The sequence below is a fragment of the Chelonia mydas genome, chromosome 4, assembly GCF_015237465.2.
Source record: "Chelonia mydas isolate rCheMyd1 chromosome 4, rCheMyd1.pri.v2, whole genome shotgun sequence".
Lineage (NCBI taxonomy): Eukaryota > Metazoa > Chordata > Testudines > Cheloniidae > Chelonia > Chelonia mydas.
Window position 1 is genome coordinate 114,697,801 of NC_057852.1, and position 17,391 is coordinate 114,715,191.

General features: G+C 41.8%; 1 protein-coding gene across 3 annotated transcripts in view; it reads left to right on the plus strand.

Annotated features, from left to right (window-relative positions):
• SLC2A9 (solute carrier family 2 member 9) overlaps window positions 1-17,391 on the plus strand; it is a 168,978-nt gene that overhangs the window by 20,722 nt on the left and 130,865 nt on the right. For all 3 annotated transcript variants that reach the window (XM_037898063.2, XM_043544649.1, XM_043544650.1), the window contains exons 3-5: window positions 9,609-9,769; window positions 15,111-15,235; window positions 16,927-17,072. In XM_037898063.2, coding sequence (XP_037753991.1) covers window positions 9,609-9,769; window positions 15,111-15,235; window positions 16,927-17,072 — 432 coding nt within the window. The remainder of the gene's footprint in view (window positions 1-9,608; window positions 9,770-15,110; window positions 15,236-16,926; window positions 17,073-17,391) is intronic.

Here is a 17,391-nt window from a genome sequence, read left to right on the forward strand (position 1 = left end):
AGCTTCTGCTGCCACTCTGCTCTACTACATTTCGCACCCTTTTTCGAGGATTACCCGTGCAGGTGCCATAGTCATGGAGCCCGATCAGATCTCCGCTGCAGTTTTGACCATTGTAAATACCTCGCGCATTATCCAGCAGTATGTGCAGTACCTACAAAACCAGGCGAGGAAGCGACGACAGCGCAATTACTATACTGATGAGGACATGGACACAGACGTTCCTAGAAGCACGGCATATGGCGAATGGGAGATCATGGTGCTGTTGGGCCAGGTTCATGCTATGGAATGCCGATTTTGGGCCTGGGAAACGAGCACAGACTGGTGGGACCGCGTAGTGTTGCAAGTATGGGATGATTCCCAGTGGCTGAGAAACTTTCGTATGCATAGGGCCACTTTCATGGAACTTTGACTTACTGTCCACTGCCCTGAAGCACAAAGACACCAAAATGAGAGCAGCCCTCACAGTTGAAAAGCAAGTGGCCATAGCCCGGAGGAAGCTTGCAATGCCTGACAGCCACCGGTCAGTCGGGAATCAGTTTGGAGTGGGCAAATCTACTGTGGGGACTGCTGTGCTGCAAGTAGCCAACACAATCATTGACCAGCTGCTATCAAGGGTGGTGACTTTGGGAAATGTGCAGACCATTGTGGATGGGTTTAATGCGCTGGGGTTCCCTAACTGCGGCGGGGCGATAGACGGAATGCATATCCCTATCTTGGCTCCGGAACACCAGGGCGGCCAGTACATAAACCGCAAGGGGTACTTTTCCATGATGCTGCAAGCACTGGTGGATCACAAGGGACTTTTAACCGACATCAGCGTGGGATGGCCGGGAAAGGTGCATGATGCTCGCATCTTCAGGAACTCTGGTCTGTTTGAACAGCTGGAGGAAGGAACTTACTTCCCAGACCAGAAAATTACTGTTGGGGATGTTGAAATGCCTATAGTTATCTTTGGGAACCCAGCCTACCCCTTAATGCCATGGCTCATGAAGCCATACACAGGCACCCTGGACAGTAGTAAGGAGCAGTTCAACTATAGGCTGAGCAAGTGCAGAATGGTGGTAGAATGTGCGTTCGGACGCTTGAAAGCGCGCTGGCGCAGTTTACTGACTCGGTGAGATCTCAGGACAACCAATATTCCAATTGTAATTGCTGCTTGCTGTGTGCTCCACGATATCTGTGAGAATAAAGGAGAGACGTTTACGGCGGGGTGGGAGGTTGAGGCAACTCGCCTGGTGGCCAGTTTCGCACAGCCAGACAACAGGGCGATTTAGAAGAGCACAGCAGGGCGTGCTGAACATCAGAGAAGCTTTGAAAGCCAGTTTCATGACTGGCCAGGATACGGTGTGAGAGTTGTGTTTGTTTCTCTTAAAGTTACCTGCCCCCTATATATATATAATTAAAGGAAATAAAGTCACAATTGTTTAAAAACTGTTCTTTATTATTTGTTGCACAAAACATTGAGAGAAATCAGAAGCTAGATGGGGGGGTTGGGTTGGGGGGTGGAGGAGGAGGGAAGGACAAGTCCAGAAACCAAATCAAAATTTAGGATATGCCAGCTTTCTGCTGCTTGTGCAATCCTCTGGGGTTGACTGTGTGGGTCCCCGTAGCCTCCCCCTTCACCCCCCCCCCGTGTTCTTGGGCATCTGGGTGAGGAGGGTATGGAACTTGGGGAGGAGGGAGGGCAGTTATTCAGGGGCTGCAGCGGCAGTCTGTGGTCTTGCTGCCTTTCCCGCATTAGATCCACCATACAGCGGAGCATGTCAGTTTGCTCCCCCATGAGCTTGACCATAGCATCCTGCCTGCTCTCATCGCGTGTGACCCTCCTCTCTTCATATTCATGTAATGCTTTATGCGACTTTGCAATTGTTTGCCTCCATGCATTCAACTGGGCCCTATCAGTGCGGAAGGACTCCATCTGCTCGGCAAACATGTCGTCCCAAGTTCATTTTTTCCGCCTTCTAATCTGGACCAGCCTCTGGGACAGAGTAGATAGGGGCCACATCGAAACATTTGCACCTGCTGCAGGAGGAGAAAAAGGGAGGGTAGTATTTTAAAAGATACATTTTAGAGAACAAAGGGGACACTGTTTCTCAGTGAAACAGGCAATTCATAGTACATATTCTTTCTGTACAAGGTCTCATTTTGCCTCCTGTACTGAAGTGCCTGCCGCTTTGGTGTGAGTAAACCTTCACATGCAGCCAGGCAACAGAATTCAGCTTGCAGGCAGCCTGCGGGCTCTCTGGGATGATCGCTTCACACAACACCCTCCCTATCCCCCCCACCCCCGCCACACACACACACTGCGGGACTCTGATGAGGCTCTGAGCAGGGATGAGCCCTTTAAACTAAACGCGAACAGCCCAGCTTGGCTGGGTTACTCCCCACTGTGTGGCTCTGATCAAGCTCTCACTCACCAGAAGTGCCTTCTCCAGGGTCATGGTCTGGGAGCATGCTTTGGGAGTAGGGGGAGGCTATTGGCTCCAACGTTAAGAATAGTTCCTGGCTAGGGGGGAAAACAGATTCCCCACTTGCCGCCTGTGCACTGTCCTCCTCCTCCTTCATTCTCCAAAAACTTATCCTCCGTGCTCCTCCCCCCTTGCAGGTGTCCACGGACTGTGGTGGGGTAGTGGTGTCGTCACCCCCCATAATTGCATGCAGTTCACGGTAGAAGCGGCATGTATGGGGTTGTGACCCAGAGTGCCCGTTCCCCTCCCTGGCTTTTTGGTACGCTTGCCTTAGCTCCTTGATTTTTGTACGACACTGTTCTGTGTCCCTGGAGTAGCCTCTTTCCGTCATGGCCCTGGAGACTTTAGCATACGTATTTGCGTTCCTTTTTTTGGAACGTAGTTCTGCCATAACAGATTCATCTCCCCAACATGCAATGAGATCCAGTACCTCCCGTTCGGACCATGCTGGAGCTCGTCTGCGAATCCAGGACCATGTGGTCTCTTGAGATGGTGGACTCTGCATGGTCGCCTGTGATGGTGGACTGTGCTGATGGTCATCTGTGCTGATGGTGACCAAACAGGAAATTCAAAAGTTCCCGGGGCTTTTACTGCCTACCTGGCTAGTGCATCGGAGTTCAGAGTGTTGTCCAGAGCAGTCACAAGGGAGCATTCTGGGATAGCTCCTGGAGGCCAATATCGTCGAATTGCGTCCACAATATCTGTAACCCAGAACTGCAATCTCGATTTTAGCGCTATTCCACTTGCCGAGGTGGAGTACAGAAATCGGAGTAAAGAGCCCTTTAAATCGAAAAAACTGGTTTGGACGTGTGGACAGAACCAGTTTTATTTCGAGGTAACTCGGTTAATTCCGAAATAACTGCGTACTGTAGACCAGGCCTAAGTTACATGATATTTCCAAAACTGAACAGGCCTAAACTATGGCACAAGTACAATTTCAGGCTACTTTGCATTTTATTACATACCTCCTAGTCTCTTTCCTTGCTAGTCTACTGGCAAGAGCTGATCTGAATTCTTTGTTCTCTGCCATTCTGAGTTCTCAGTGACACCTTCTACCCCATTTCTGTTTACTGATGTTAACAGCTCTTGTTGCACACAGGCCCCAACCTGTGTTTTTTCAGGAAGGATCTTTGCAGTGCAATCCAAACTATTTTCATGTCCTCAAGGATCACGTGTCTTTAAAGTGATGTGAGGCTTATTAACAAGTTTCATACAACTCCTCTAACCATTTGTGGTGTTTACAGCTCTTCCCAGCTCCCAAATTATATCAGCAATAGCAGTCCATAATATTCACCAACTCCACTTGTCTGGAAACAGCATATTTCGATATAGGAGCATGCCTAATATCTTTTTTTAAACCACTATATGGTGCTAAAACACTAGGCATATGATTCAAATGCCACAAAATGCAGCTGTATTTGTATGGTATGGTAGCTGATTCCTACAGAACTAGCTTAACTGCTTTAGTGCTTATCTATAGAATTAATTTCTTATGAGTCACTGCTCATTTAGCAAAGTGGTAAAGTGATTATTATTTAGAATGTGGCTACATCACACATGAAATAGACACTTTTGTTATTAAATGAGAAATTTCCTGCCTCATTCTGCACCCCTAAACTTAATTCATAAAGCAGCTTTCAAAGTTTGACTTTAGATTAGAAGGGGAAAAGTCATAACTCAGTCATACAAGTGACAAATAGATCTTGACTTTAGCAATATGTCAAAAAGATGGTGTTGGAGGAATTGGTATTGTTTTGTTGTTGACCAGTATGTGACCAGCAATTGCAAACTTTTGAAGCTTTTTATTTTTTCCTTAGGCTGCAATGAATCTGTTTCTCATGTCAATTCTTTGGGGTAGGAACTATGATTTTTATTTTACATTTGTGCAGGGCTAAGCACAGTAGGACCCTGATCCTGTTTGAAATCTGGGTGCTACAATAACATAAATATCGAATACTAATGTTTAGCATCTCTTGGGCTATTAATGTTTTGTTAAGGGCTATTATTTTGCCATGGAACAGGGTATTTTAAAAAAAAAAAAGCCATGGCAAATTTTGGCTCAATCCTGGATTTGTGCCTCATCTCTCATTAATGCAGAATGCTTTCAGTCCTGTCTTGATCAGCTGACATCTCTTGAGGTGGTGTAACCATGGGTGAAGTAGAATATATTTTCTTTCACTCACTCTGTAGAACTACTGAGGGCAGAAAGTCTATTTTCCCACTGCAGGTGTATCATGAGCAGGAGCAATGGGTCTCTTCTATTTCTCTTTAGGAAGCTCAGGAAGTTAGCAGTTGGTTGTTGTCCTCTTCCTCCTCCTCCCCACATTGGATTTCTTGGAAGGAAAATATGGTTTTCTTTGCCCCTCAGCTGGGATTAAGAACAGTAAGAAGCAGCATCTCAGGTCTCTCAGGAAAAAAATGGGAAGTCACAGAATTCATGACACTCAAGTCCAAAGAGCCGTAGGAATAAGGGACATGAATTGATAGGGTTATATTAATTTCAGCCTTCACTCAATGTATAGTAGCACAACTCATATAGAGAATTATAATGTTTATCAGCAAAATATCCCTAATTCAGTTATGCAGGTTTGTTATGAAAATTCATCCTGCCTGTAAGAGCAACAGTTGACATCTAGTAACTCTGCTAAATTTAAGTGTTTATTGGCATTTCTATTATAATCCTATTTATGTAGAAGCTCTAGCTTTGGCACTTCCATGTCTATCAGGCTAAAACCTGATACCAGGCTTCAAGGAAGGATGATAGACTTGTGATTAAGACACTCAACAGGGCTGGAGAAGACCAGGCTTCAGTTTCCAGCTTGGCTACTGACTGCCAGTGTGACCTTGGGCAATCACCTAATCTACCCTCTGCCTCATCTCTGTTTTACAGAGGGGAAGCTAATACCGTCCTACCTCACGGGGAATAGAATCCACTAGTGATTATGTCAGATACAATGGTGATGAGGTCCATATGAGCCTAATGGGTAAGGCATTAGCCTCCTAAAACAGAGATTGTGGGTTCAAGTTCCTTCTGGTGTGAAAGTGTACACTTTCTCCATCTCTTAATGTCTCCAGATCAAGTCTGGATGCCTTTGTGGAAGATACGCTTTAACCTAACACAGGTTATTGGGCCCAATACACAGGTAATTGGGTGACGTTTAACGGTCCTTTCTGGCCTTAAACTCTATGACTCTAGGAATGCCTAGACAGATAGATGGGTTCTTAGCCTGCTAGTAGATTTTACTATAAAAAAATCCTTTATCAGTTACACTGTTTAGGGGGGAAAAGTTGACCTCTGCCATTGCATTCCAATTTTAGATGTTCTCTCAAATAGTAGCATTTATTAAATGTCTGATCTCTGCCTCTCCCCACACCCCCGCATAACTAGAAAATAACACTCCCATCTGATACATAGTATCAGTTTTTTTTCTTCTGTGGAACTGTCCTTTGGCCCTGGAGAAGTTATTTTCTAGCATGGGTTCTTGATCAGGGCATTACAGCCAGGTCCAAGAGTGATTGTGACTCTCCTTTTCTTTATAGCTAAATGGGAGGGGGAATCTGAAAATCTTTTTGTCTTTTATTGTGGGGTCTAGCAGGGAAAAGATTGAGGTCCCCACTGCACTAGAGTAAAATCATTGCCATCTTTGCTTCAGAACTATACAGGGCAGAGTAAAGAGTGGATACCAGTGTGTTTGGCTGTGTCTCTGAATACCTTTTAATGTCCTGGAAAGATAATGCTGCTATTTCTTTACATGAATATATGAAGACTCTCTCTATTAAAAAGCTCTAAATATTCAAGACAAAATAACCTCTTCTAAAAACTGAGATATAAGAGCACTTTCTTCAATTTAGTTTATGCCATTTTGCAAGGGGATTAGGTTAAAAAAAAAAAGCCACTCTTATACAAGATAAGGTATCAGGATTGTCACTCTGTCTGTATGTCACTTGGAAGCCGAGAATGTCTGTAGAGTCAGTGCAATGGAAACTGCTACAGGTGTGGTTGAGAGCCCTTTTGGTTTAGCGTTATGAGCAGGTTGAATCATCACTGGGATTTGAAATCTGTTACTGTCCAGTTTTTAAATTCTTGCCCATTTTGACTTCAAGAATTACAGCTATCTGGTATACATGCCTTACTGTAGCTGTATCTATGCCATGAAGAGTGCTAGAGCATTGAGATATTAGAAGTAACTCAACCAATCAGCACCCTTAGTCTACAGCTAATTTGCATGCAACAGTGTTATTAGTTGTTTGAGAAAGACTGTACGGCTGATGGATTACTTGATCCAGCTGCCACACCCATGCAACAACATAGGCTTTCCCGTACTAGTTCTGGAATAAGAATGTCCCTATGTGGAATATTGCTGATATAACTACATTGGTTTAGCTATACTGGTATAATTTACCATTATAATTGGTGAGTGCTCAGCACCTCTGAAAATGAGGGCACTTACTTCAGCACTCAAATATACCTTTAGAGGCCTGATTTCTCATCCACGTTTTAAAAGATTGTCCTTAAAATTAATGAAAAATAGACCATTTGCAAACAAGTCCATGACCTTGGGTTCAACCTGAACTGCAAAATGTAAAGTACAGTAATGACTCTTATGTCATGGTGAGTGTACCATAGGCCTTCACTCAGAAAATGTACTATTTCTGTACCTTTTATAGTCACTCAAAAAAACTGAGGCAGATTTTATGACAAGTTATGTATGAGTCAGAATGGAACACTGAAATGGTAAAATGCCAGAGGCTAACTGGATTCCAGCTGTGTAGCAATTTCTTGGTGTCATTTCATAGCTTTTTTTAAAAAAAATACATCCTTCAAGCAGTGGAAATAACACAATTAGCTTTGATGCGAAGAGATAGAAAGCATTCTTCATACATTCTCTGTGCAGGAGATTTGGCATTTAGTTAATTTTCAGGATAGGTACTTGGGGTTATATTATGTGGTATAAGATAATAAATGGATCATCTACCCTTTGAAAATTGTAAATTTATTGCATAATTATAAATATGTTGCCTCACTGTTTTGAATATCCTTTTAATGAACCAGAAATATGTTTCAGCTTTCCTTACAGCTACTGTGCATTAGGGCTCATGCTCTCATTTTTTCAGATGCAGAGTCCCAAGGCACGCTGAACTCCCAATGAATAAATACAGCATACTTTCCTTCTTCACAGTCACTTTTTTTTTATTTATATAACTTATTTCCATTCCATTTCATCAGCTTAGCTTCCACTGACCCTGTAATACCTGCCCCCATGCCTGGCAACTGCCACTTACCCTCACCTTTACCATAGCAAGGTCTAGCAACCCTTTATTATTCCCATATTTATGACCTTTTTCATTTGTTGTATTTGCAGAAAACCCCATTAAAGTTAATGTAAAAATATCCATTCACGTCAATGGGTTTTGGTCCAGGCTCAAAATGCACTTCTTTTTAGATGCAACCAGCACTCACAAATAGCCTCTGGGAGATGCTGGGCCCCGTTTGTGACATACCATTGTACAGTCCAGACTAATGAGCAGCTGTGTCCCCCCTGCTTAGCAACTCTGGGTGCTTTACAATGCTTTGGTTGAAGCAGCTTCCAGTTGGTCTGCTCAGAGCCTTTCAGCATGCAGGCTACACCCTGAATGTCAGTGTGTAACTGCAGCCTGCCATTACCTGGATTACACTCTGGCTCTCGCCAGCCTGGGTTATACTTCAGGGTGACCCCAACACACCCCCAATCCTAGATTTCCCCCCAGAAATGTATGTCCTCTACTGCCCAACCTTCTCCTGGACCGGGGTGGCCAACCTGTGGCTCTGGAGCCACATGCGGCTCTTCAAAAGTTAATATGTGGCTCCTTGTATAGGCACCGACTCCAGGGCTAGAGCTACAGATGCCAACTTTCCAATGGGCCAGGGGGTGTTCACTGCTCAACCCCTGGCTCTGCACCTACATGTGCACCGACCGATAAAAAGCATCGGTATAAAATATTTTCATAATCGTCAGTTACAGAATTTGGGGGGGATTAAAACAGAAATCATCCCTGTTACTCTCTCCTGCTTTTGAAGTTCCATTTTGTGGGACAAGGCAGGCTAGTCTCCTCGTTGTCAGGAATCATCTTCTGTTGGCGTCTTGCTTCTTGTTTTTCCTCTTGAGTTTCTGTTCCTCCCCAATCTCCCACCCCACATCGCTCTCTACAAGTGACATCTTTTCTTCTTTCTGCCTTTGTTGCCCTTTTTCTTCTCTTCCTTTCCCTTGGAGTTTTTTCTATTTTTAAATTGTTTTCAGTAGAGAGTATTCAGTAAAACTACGTGTTCCTAATATAAGGATACTACAATACAATATTAACAGCATTTTGCTGTGAATTTAGATTGTAACCTCTCCGAGGCAGGGACCATTTCTTTGTTATGTATTGGTATAGTGCCCGGCACAATGGGCTGTAGCTGCTACTGCAATACAGATAATAATGATACCCCTTTTCACCCAACTGGATAGCCCATAATTTGGGGTCTTGTAGGTTGTTCCACTTAGGAGGAGAAATTGGTGGTGCAGTTCAATTCTTTGATGCAATTTTGCTTATTCATTAAGAACGTACAAAGTCTTGTTTCTCTGATTGTAGTAGGAATCAAATAGCAGGAGACAATTCCTGTGTCTGTGGTTCCATGCCTGTCTATCCAGCTAGGGCTCCATACCCCAAAATCTTTTTATTTTAATTTTGTCGTCCAACCACATCCCAGCTTTCTGTTACAGTGGCTTGACTTTCTGCTTCTGTCTTAATCTCTAGTGCCTGGGTCAGCATCAGCTCAAGCTTTTTCATGTGCCTGTGTGTTGAGTTGTACTGCTGTTGGTTCAGCCACTTCTTCACAATGGCTTCTTAATGTTTATCCTGAATGTAAGGCAGCAGCTGCACCCAACTCATAACAATGTATAACTCAACCCATAACACTGATAACTGAATTTACTTATTTTTAATTTGTTCCAAATCATTCAGGATTAGGGTGAAAACAATTAAAGATGGATGTCACAGATGTCTATTCTATTCAGAAAGCTACTATTTTGCCATTGTTTAAATCATGATTGATAATTTCAATGTCCTTACTCATCAAGTAAGCTGCTTTCACACATACCATTATTGTCTCTTTACTTTCAGTATATCAAGAGGTTTTACAATGAAAGTTGGGAAAGAAGATATGGCTACGTAATAGATGGAGGAACTCTTACACTCCTCTGGTCTATAACCGTGTCTATTTTCTCCATTGGTGGACTGGTGGGTGCGATAATTACCACACCAATTGTGAAGTTCCTTGGCCGGTAGGTACATTACAAAGCTCTGAATTTGGTATCTTATTTACCCTTTTTATAGCATCCATAAAAATATTGTCTAAGATAATAAATTTCCTTCTCATTTTAAAGACCTTCAAATTAGGAAAACCACATTGGATAGCTTCTAAATTTTATATGATCTGATGGTGCTGCCTCACAGGAGACAAGAAAAAGTTTACCATTGTTATTGTTTATAATTCCAAATTTGTAGCATTCACCAGAGATGATAGTTGAATCAGGGGGCTGTCTCTTTTGCAGTAGTATGCACAGATTGAGTTTTGTAGGGCCATTGTTCAGGGTTGTCCCTGGGTAAACACTGACCAGCTGTAACATGTATTTCTAAATTCCATGGCACAGCTCATACCACAGTCATATCCGGAGGTGGCTTCGGGTCTGAAGTTAGCCACAGAGGGAAATGGGGAGCTTTGGGAAACTGTGAGGGAGGCAGTAAAATCTTAAATGAGAGGATTTGGGGGGGGGGGGTGTCCTTGCACCAAAATATTATTTCTTATATTCAAGAGGGGTTTTAAGGGTTAAAAAACTAACTTCAGAATTCTTTTTAAAAGAAAGTCTCATGAGTATTTCTTTAAATCCTTTAAGATGACTCACAGAATGACTTGCTACTGGCAAATTAGGTTCTACTAAATGTCACCACAGGGGCTCAAATATATAGACATGTATAAAAACATCTCCCCCCCACTCTCCCTGTTCTGTTTCCTCTTGTCTTTTAGCCTTTATTTTCCTCCTTTTTTACCATCTTCTTCTTGATTCTAATTTCTCCCTTGTCTTACTCTACCCGTTATTTCCCTACAATCCAATTTCCTCAAATCTTCTGTCTCCTATACTTTCCTTTTCTACACGCAGTCCATTTTTCTCCTCCTTTTTCTTCCCCATTTTTCACCTTACACAGTATGTTCTGTGGTTATTCCTGCATTCACACAGCAAATACCTATTCTCTGGCCCTCCAAATCCTTTGTCCACTGTTTCCCTTTCCCACCTTCAGTAATTCACCAATTCTGTGCCTTCCCTCCCATCAATTCACCAGTCTATTTTGTTCTCAGTATCCTTTCCCCTCAATTTAACGACTCACTTCTCAGCCTCCTTTCCAAATCATCAATTCACACCCTTCCCAAATTCTCCATCTCAGATCACATTCCTAGGCTATGGGGTTAAACTTCCAAGGTTTTGTCCATCTGCCCATAGAATATGGGAATTCAAGTAATGAAAATAGATAGCTCTGCCATGCAGCTACTGTATGAGCACAGAATAAGGATTTGTAGATGGAAGGAACTGTGCCTTTAGCAGCTGTTGAAGGATCAAGACTGCCCATCAAGAAGGAGTTTTCAGGAATACTATTCACACTGCAGTCCTTTTGGATAGTTAATATTCATGATAGGTATGGAAACTTGTCTAAGTATTCAACTATAGCATCTAAAAAGGGCACCAAAACAGTGACAGACAATAAAAAGCCCTTTCTGCATAGTACAGTGTGCATGCGGGCTGCTGGATGGTGTGAATAGTGAAACTGACTTTAATTTACACTGGCTTAGAACAATGAGACAGAAGGGACCAACATATTGTCCAGAAATAATGTCTGTGTTTTGAAATACAGCACTCAACATTTATTTATTTGTTGCTGGACTAAAGATTACATTTCTCAGAAGTAGGGTATACTTTTCAAAAGCATCTGAATGACTTAGGAGCCTAAGTTCCATTGATTGGGCTCCTAAGTGCCTTGGGTGAAAGTAATCATGAAATGATAGAGTTCCTGATTCTAAGGAATCGTGGGAGGGAAAACAGCAGAATAAAAATAATGGATTTCAAGGAGGCAGACTTCTGAAAACTCAGGGAGTTGGTAGTTAAGATACCACGGGAAGCAAACCTAAGGGGAAAAACAGTTCGAGAGACTTGACAGTTTTCCAGAGACATTATTAAGGGCACAAGAGCAAACTATCTCACTGCATAGGAAAGCTAGGAAGTTTGCAAGAGACCACCCTAGCTTACCCAGAAGATCTTCAATGATCTTCAAACAAAAGACCTACAAAAAGTGGAAAATAGGTGAAATTACGAAGGATGAATATAAAAACAACAACACAAGCATATAGGGACAAAATTAGTCCAAGGCACAAAATGAGATTAAACTAGCTAAACACATAAAGGGTAACAAGAAAACATTCTACAAATACATTCGAAGCAAAAGGAAGATCAAGGAGAGGGTAGACCCTTACTCAATGAGGAGGGAAAGATAATAACAGAAAATGTGGAAATGGAGGAAGTGCTAAATGCCTTTTTTTGTTTCAATTTGCACCAAAAAGGTTTGTAGCGATCGGACGTCTAACATAGTGAATGCCAGTGAAAGTGATGTAGGATCTGAGGCTAAAATAGGGAAAGAACAAGTTAAAAATTACTTAGACAAGTTAGATGTCTTCAAGTCGGCAGGGCCTGATGAAATACATCCTAGAATATTCAAGGAGCTGACTGAGGAGATATCTGAACCATTAGCAATTATCTTCAAAAAGTCATGAAAGACTGGAGAGATTCCAGAGGACTGGAAGAGGGCAAATATACAGTATATCTATAAAAAGGAATAAGGACAAGCTGGGGAATTACAGACTAGTCAGTTTAACTTCAGTATCCAGAAAGATAATGGAGCAAATAGTCAAGCAATCCATTTGCAAACACCTAGAAGATAATAAGGTGATAAGTAACAATCAACATGGATTTGTCAAGAACAAATCAGTCATACCAACCTACTATCTTTCTTTTACAGGGTAACAAGCCATGTGGATAGGGGGAAGCAGTAGATGTGGTATATCTTGACTTTAGAAAGGCTTTTGCTAACTCCTCAGAAGCAAACTAGGAAAATATAGCCTAGCTGGAGCTGCCAGGAGAGGGGTGCATAACTGGTTGGAAAACCATTCCTAGACAGTAGTTACGAATGGTTCAGAGTCAAGCTGGTGGAAGGGCATATCGAATGGGGTCCCATAGGCATTGGTCTTGGGTCCAGTTCTCTTCAGTAGCTTCATAAATTATGTAGATAATGGCCTAGAAAATACACTTATAAAGTTTGCGGACAAGACCAAGCTGGGAGGGATGTAAGTGCTTTGAAGGATTAGAATTAAAATTCAAAATGACTTGGGCAAACTGGAGAAATGGTCTGAAGTAAATAGGTTGAAATTCAATAAGAACAACTGCAAAGTACTCCACTTAGGAAGGAACAATCAATTGCACCCATAAAAAATGAGAAATGAATGTGTAAGAAGGAGTACTGCAGAAAGGGATCTGGGGTTTATGGTGGATCACAAGCTAGATGTGAGTCAACAGTTTACCACTGTTGCAAAAAAAGCTAATATCACTGAGAATATAAAAATGGCCATAGTGGGTCAGGACAGTGGTATATCTAGCCCAGTATCCTCTGTTCCAACAGTAGCCAATGCCAAGTGCTTCAGAGGGAATGTACAGAACAGGCAACCATGGTGTAATCCATCCCCTGTTGTCCACTCCCAGCTTCTGGCAACTACAGGCTAGGGACACTTGGAGCATGGGGTTGCATGCTTAACCATCTTGGCTAATAACCATTGATGGACCTGTCCTTCATGAACTTATGTAGTTCTTTTTTGAACCCCGTTATCGTTTTGGCCTTTACAACATCCCCGGGCAATGAGTTCCACAGATTGAGTGTGCATTACATGAAGTACTTCATTGTATTTATTCCAAACCTGCTGCCTATTAATTTCATTGGGTGACCCCCAGTTCTTGAGTCTCAGAGCTGGGGTCAATGGACTTGGCTTGTGAGAATCACATTGCAGGGCTAAAAATAGCAGTGTAGGCATTTGGGCTCTAAGCCTCTCGCTGGGTTTCAGAACCTGGGCTCCAGCCTGAGCCAGAACATCTGCGCTGCTATTTTTAGTCCCCTGAGCCTGAGCTGTGCGAGCCTGAGTCACTTGCCCTGGGCGCTGAGACTTGGCACCGTAGGTTTTTCTTTGCAGTGTAGACATACCCTGAAACCCTTTCAATTAATCGCTATCCTAGGTGTTGGCGAGCCCTGCCAATCCATTTCTTATATATCTATTTTTAGGAAAAAGAAGCCATTTGGAGCTTTTTTTCTTTGAGACGGTAGGTAATAGAGACATCCAGTCAGGTGGTAGTGATAATCTCAGCATTGGGAGGGCTTTTATATTTAATCCTTCAGCGGGGAATAATCATTGCAGAATTAATCTCGGTAGAGCTATTGATTTCATATTTTTAACATTCTTGTTACACATGCGTGGCAAAATCTGACCTTGTAACCACAAGAAAGTAAGGGAAGCAAAGAGTCAAAGGATCCAGGAAATTCTTCATGCTGCCACTTCTATAGGCTGAGCGAGATTACAGTGTTTTGATTCACAGCTCAAAAGATATGGAAAGAGAGAGCATGGGCAGCAAAGAATAATATGGGTAAAACTGTATTTAAATGATAAAGATATGGCTGTTGTGATAGAGGAAAGGCAGAGAGAGTGGGTTTTTTTTTTCAGACTTGGTTTTGGAAATGTGGAAAAGTTTCTTTCATTTTAACTACTACTTAGTTATTTCATCCAGTGATAGTGAATTTGGAAAAATAGATGGAATTTCGTAACAAATTTAAAATTATGGAGAACTTCCACATTTTTGTGAAAAGAAGTTGGTTTTACCAATGAACTTAAAAACCCAGATGTTTTGCCCAGCTATGCATGAGCTCACTTTCCTTTTATATACCTGTAATATCATGAATGAGGGACAAATTTTGCTTTCAGTTCTAACAGTGTAAATCTGGTGACATCCATGAAGTTTTTCCAGATTTCCATTCTGTATTCAAGAATTGAATTTGGCCATATTGCAGTACATGCTGCGGTTTTCCAAACACTGATCTGTTGAAAACTTTGTAAATACATGCAAGGTTCTACCATCTTTTTCAACCTATTGAAATTTGAAGTATATCCTATTTCTTTTACAATTTGAAACAGTTAACCCTGCTACATATGTCCTGCTATCCAGAACGTGCTAATCTTAAGTATATCTTGTCTTGCTCTTGGGAAGCATAAGAAAGCAAATCTTCATGCCTTTGAGATTTGGACCTTTATTTTGTGACACTAGTTGTATTTATTCAACAGCAGATATCTTTAGCTGCAGTTTTTTGAAACTCTTTCTGTAATGCTTAACGTGTGTGAACCTGTGTTAAGCACTGTGTTTTTAATGATCTGCAATTTTATGTACAATTTAGCTATTTTAATAAATGTATGTTAATATGACTATTTAAAAATGTTATGTACAATTTTAATATAAGTGTAACACATATATATTTTCCTTTCAGAAAACACACATTGCTAATCAATAATGTATTTGCAGTTTTGGCTGCATTGTTGATGGCTCTCTGTCAGATAGCTGGATCATTTGAAATGCTCTTGTTGGGCCGCACTGTGATGGGTATTCATGCAGGTAAGCTTTATGTTATGCTGTATATACATGTACAGTTTATACTAGGCATCCTCTGCCACCCTTTAATTGAGGAGTGATTTCTATGCATAATCCCACTGAATTCAATGGGAACAATCGGTATGAGTAAGGATGGCAGAATCTGACCCTTAATGAAGAAACATAAATGGATATTAACCATGACAGAAAATTTCCCTTCGTACAGAATGTCTGTCTTCGCAAAACAGAAACCCTTTGGGTAGGAGAACGTGGCCTGTCTATTAAAGCTGCTTACTATTTTGCATTTTGGTGTTGCTAGATGCCATATCAATATGAATAAGATAAAACTGAAGGCATAGAACATGGCTATCCATTTGTAATAAATGCTTTCCAACCCTTAAAATACCATGTGGAACCACCACTTCCATCAAAATAATTTAGCAGGTTATCTTGTTTGTAAGAACTAATTACAGTAGTCTTGAAGATACATGTGTTGATATACAAATTGGTACCTTTATACCAATGTTAGTCTGCTGGACTAAGGTGGCTTTATGCTGACTTTTTTATTTCCCCACATTCCCTCTCTAATTCATACATGCTGTTAAAAGTCCATCAGAATTGTAAGCATGTTTAAGGGGAACATCTCTCTCTCTGCTGATACAACAAGGATGCATTCTATAGTGTAAATGTTTTATTTAATATTGTCTAGTTGACATATTGCTAAATCAGGTTGTTGGATTTTTCTTATTTACCTGTGTCCAGGTTATTGATGAAGTGACAAGAGACTTCCATTGTGAACCATTACACATTCCTCCTTCCTTCTCTTCCTATGCTGCTGGTGGTTGTTCTGGTGATGCTAGAATCAGTCTAGTGAATGTTACAGACGTTGATGTCTTTCAGGCATCAGAATCTCTAATACCCCATTTAATAGCATTAACAATGGACGAGCAATGGGAGGGTTCAGACATAGCAGTGTATGGGGTTTCCACTGGAATATCTAGGGTTGAGGCTTCACTTTCTTGCTACACTGCATGCACATCTTCACAACACACAGCCTTTGCAATAAACACAACCTGAAAGAAGGGTGAAACCAGTGTGGTATCAGCATCCTCTCCCTTGCTATCCTTTGACAGGGAGCAGATGATGGCCCCTTGATACCCAGAGAATTGAGAGAGGCATCCTGCTATTACTCTTCTATGCTCCCCCCCACTGATAGTTGCCTTCTTGACAAGAAGGTCAGTGCTATTTTAACCCACTCCTTAGCACACACATGTATCCCATCCAGGGATAACTTAGCCCTTTCCTTCCTACCAGTTTTTTTTCCGGGCAACCAAAAGGACAGCTTCCCCATCCTGCTTATTTTGGATGTCTGGCTGAGTAAGGCAACCCCCGCCCCAGGACCGCTAGTGGTAATTTCTATAGAATGAACAGCCCTCTTCATATTGTAGCAATGGAGTCCTGACCAGCATGCATCATTTCAGATATGTAATTAAAACTATTGTTGATTAGATGGTACAAGGATACTAGTGCGCACGTGTGCGCACACACAAGCATACATTCTGTTCTGTTCTATATAGGTTCTTATGCCACCCTCATCATGGTGGTGTCTGAGATTGGTAGTCAAACTTTTCTAAATAAATTCTTGCTCATTTATTGGTTCAATGTTAAGTCAATTGTACTTACAGCAATTTCTCTGCTGTTCCCTTCTTTCACAGGTGTCTCTCTCAGTGCCCTTCCCATCTATTTGAGTGAAATCTCACCTAAGGAGATCCGGGGTGCTCTGGGGCAGGTCACAGCAATCTTCATCTGTATTGGAGTTTTCATTGCTCAGGTTTTGGGGCTCCCAGAAATATTTGGAAATGTAAGTACTTAATGGATGATGTTGTCCTTCTGTGTGTTGCATTTAAAGAATGACACTGAGGATTGTGATTGTTCCTTCTGTAGGTAGAAAACCACACTATGGGAACAAGTACATAACTTTTCCGTCTTCTCTTTCTCCACACCACTCATGATTTTATATACCTCTATCACATCCCCCCCTTAGTCTCCTCTTTTCCAAGCTGAAAAGTCCTAGCCATGATGATTAAGTACATACACATCACACACACAAGTCTTTTTTTTTTTTCCCCCCCAAGTTTGTGTGTGTGATGTGTATGTACTTAATTATCATGGCTAGGACT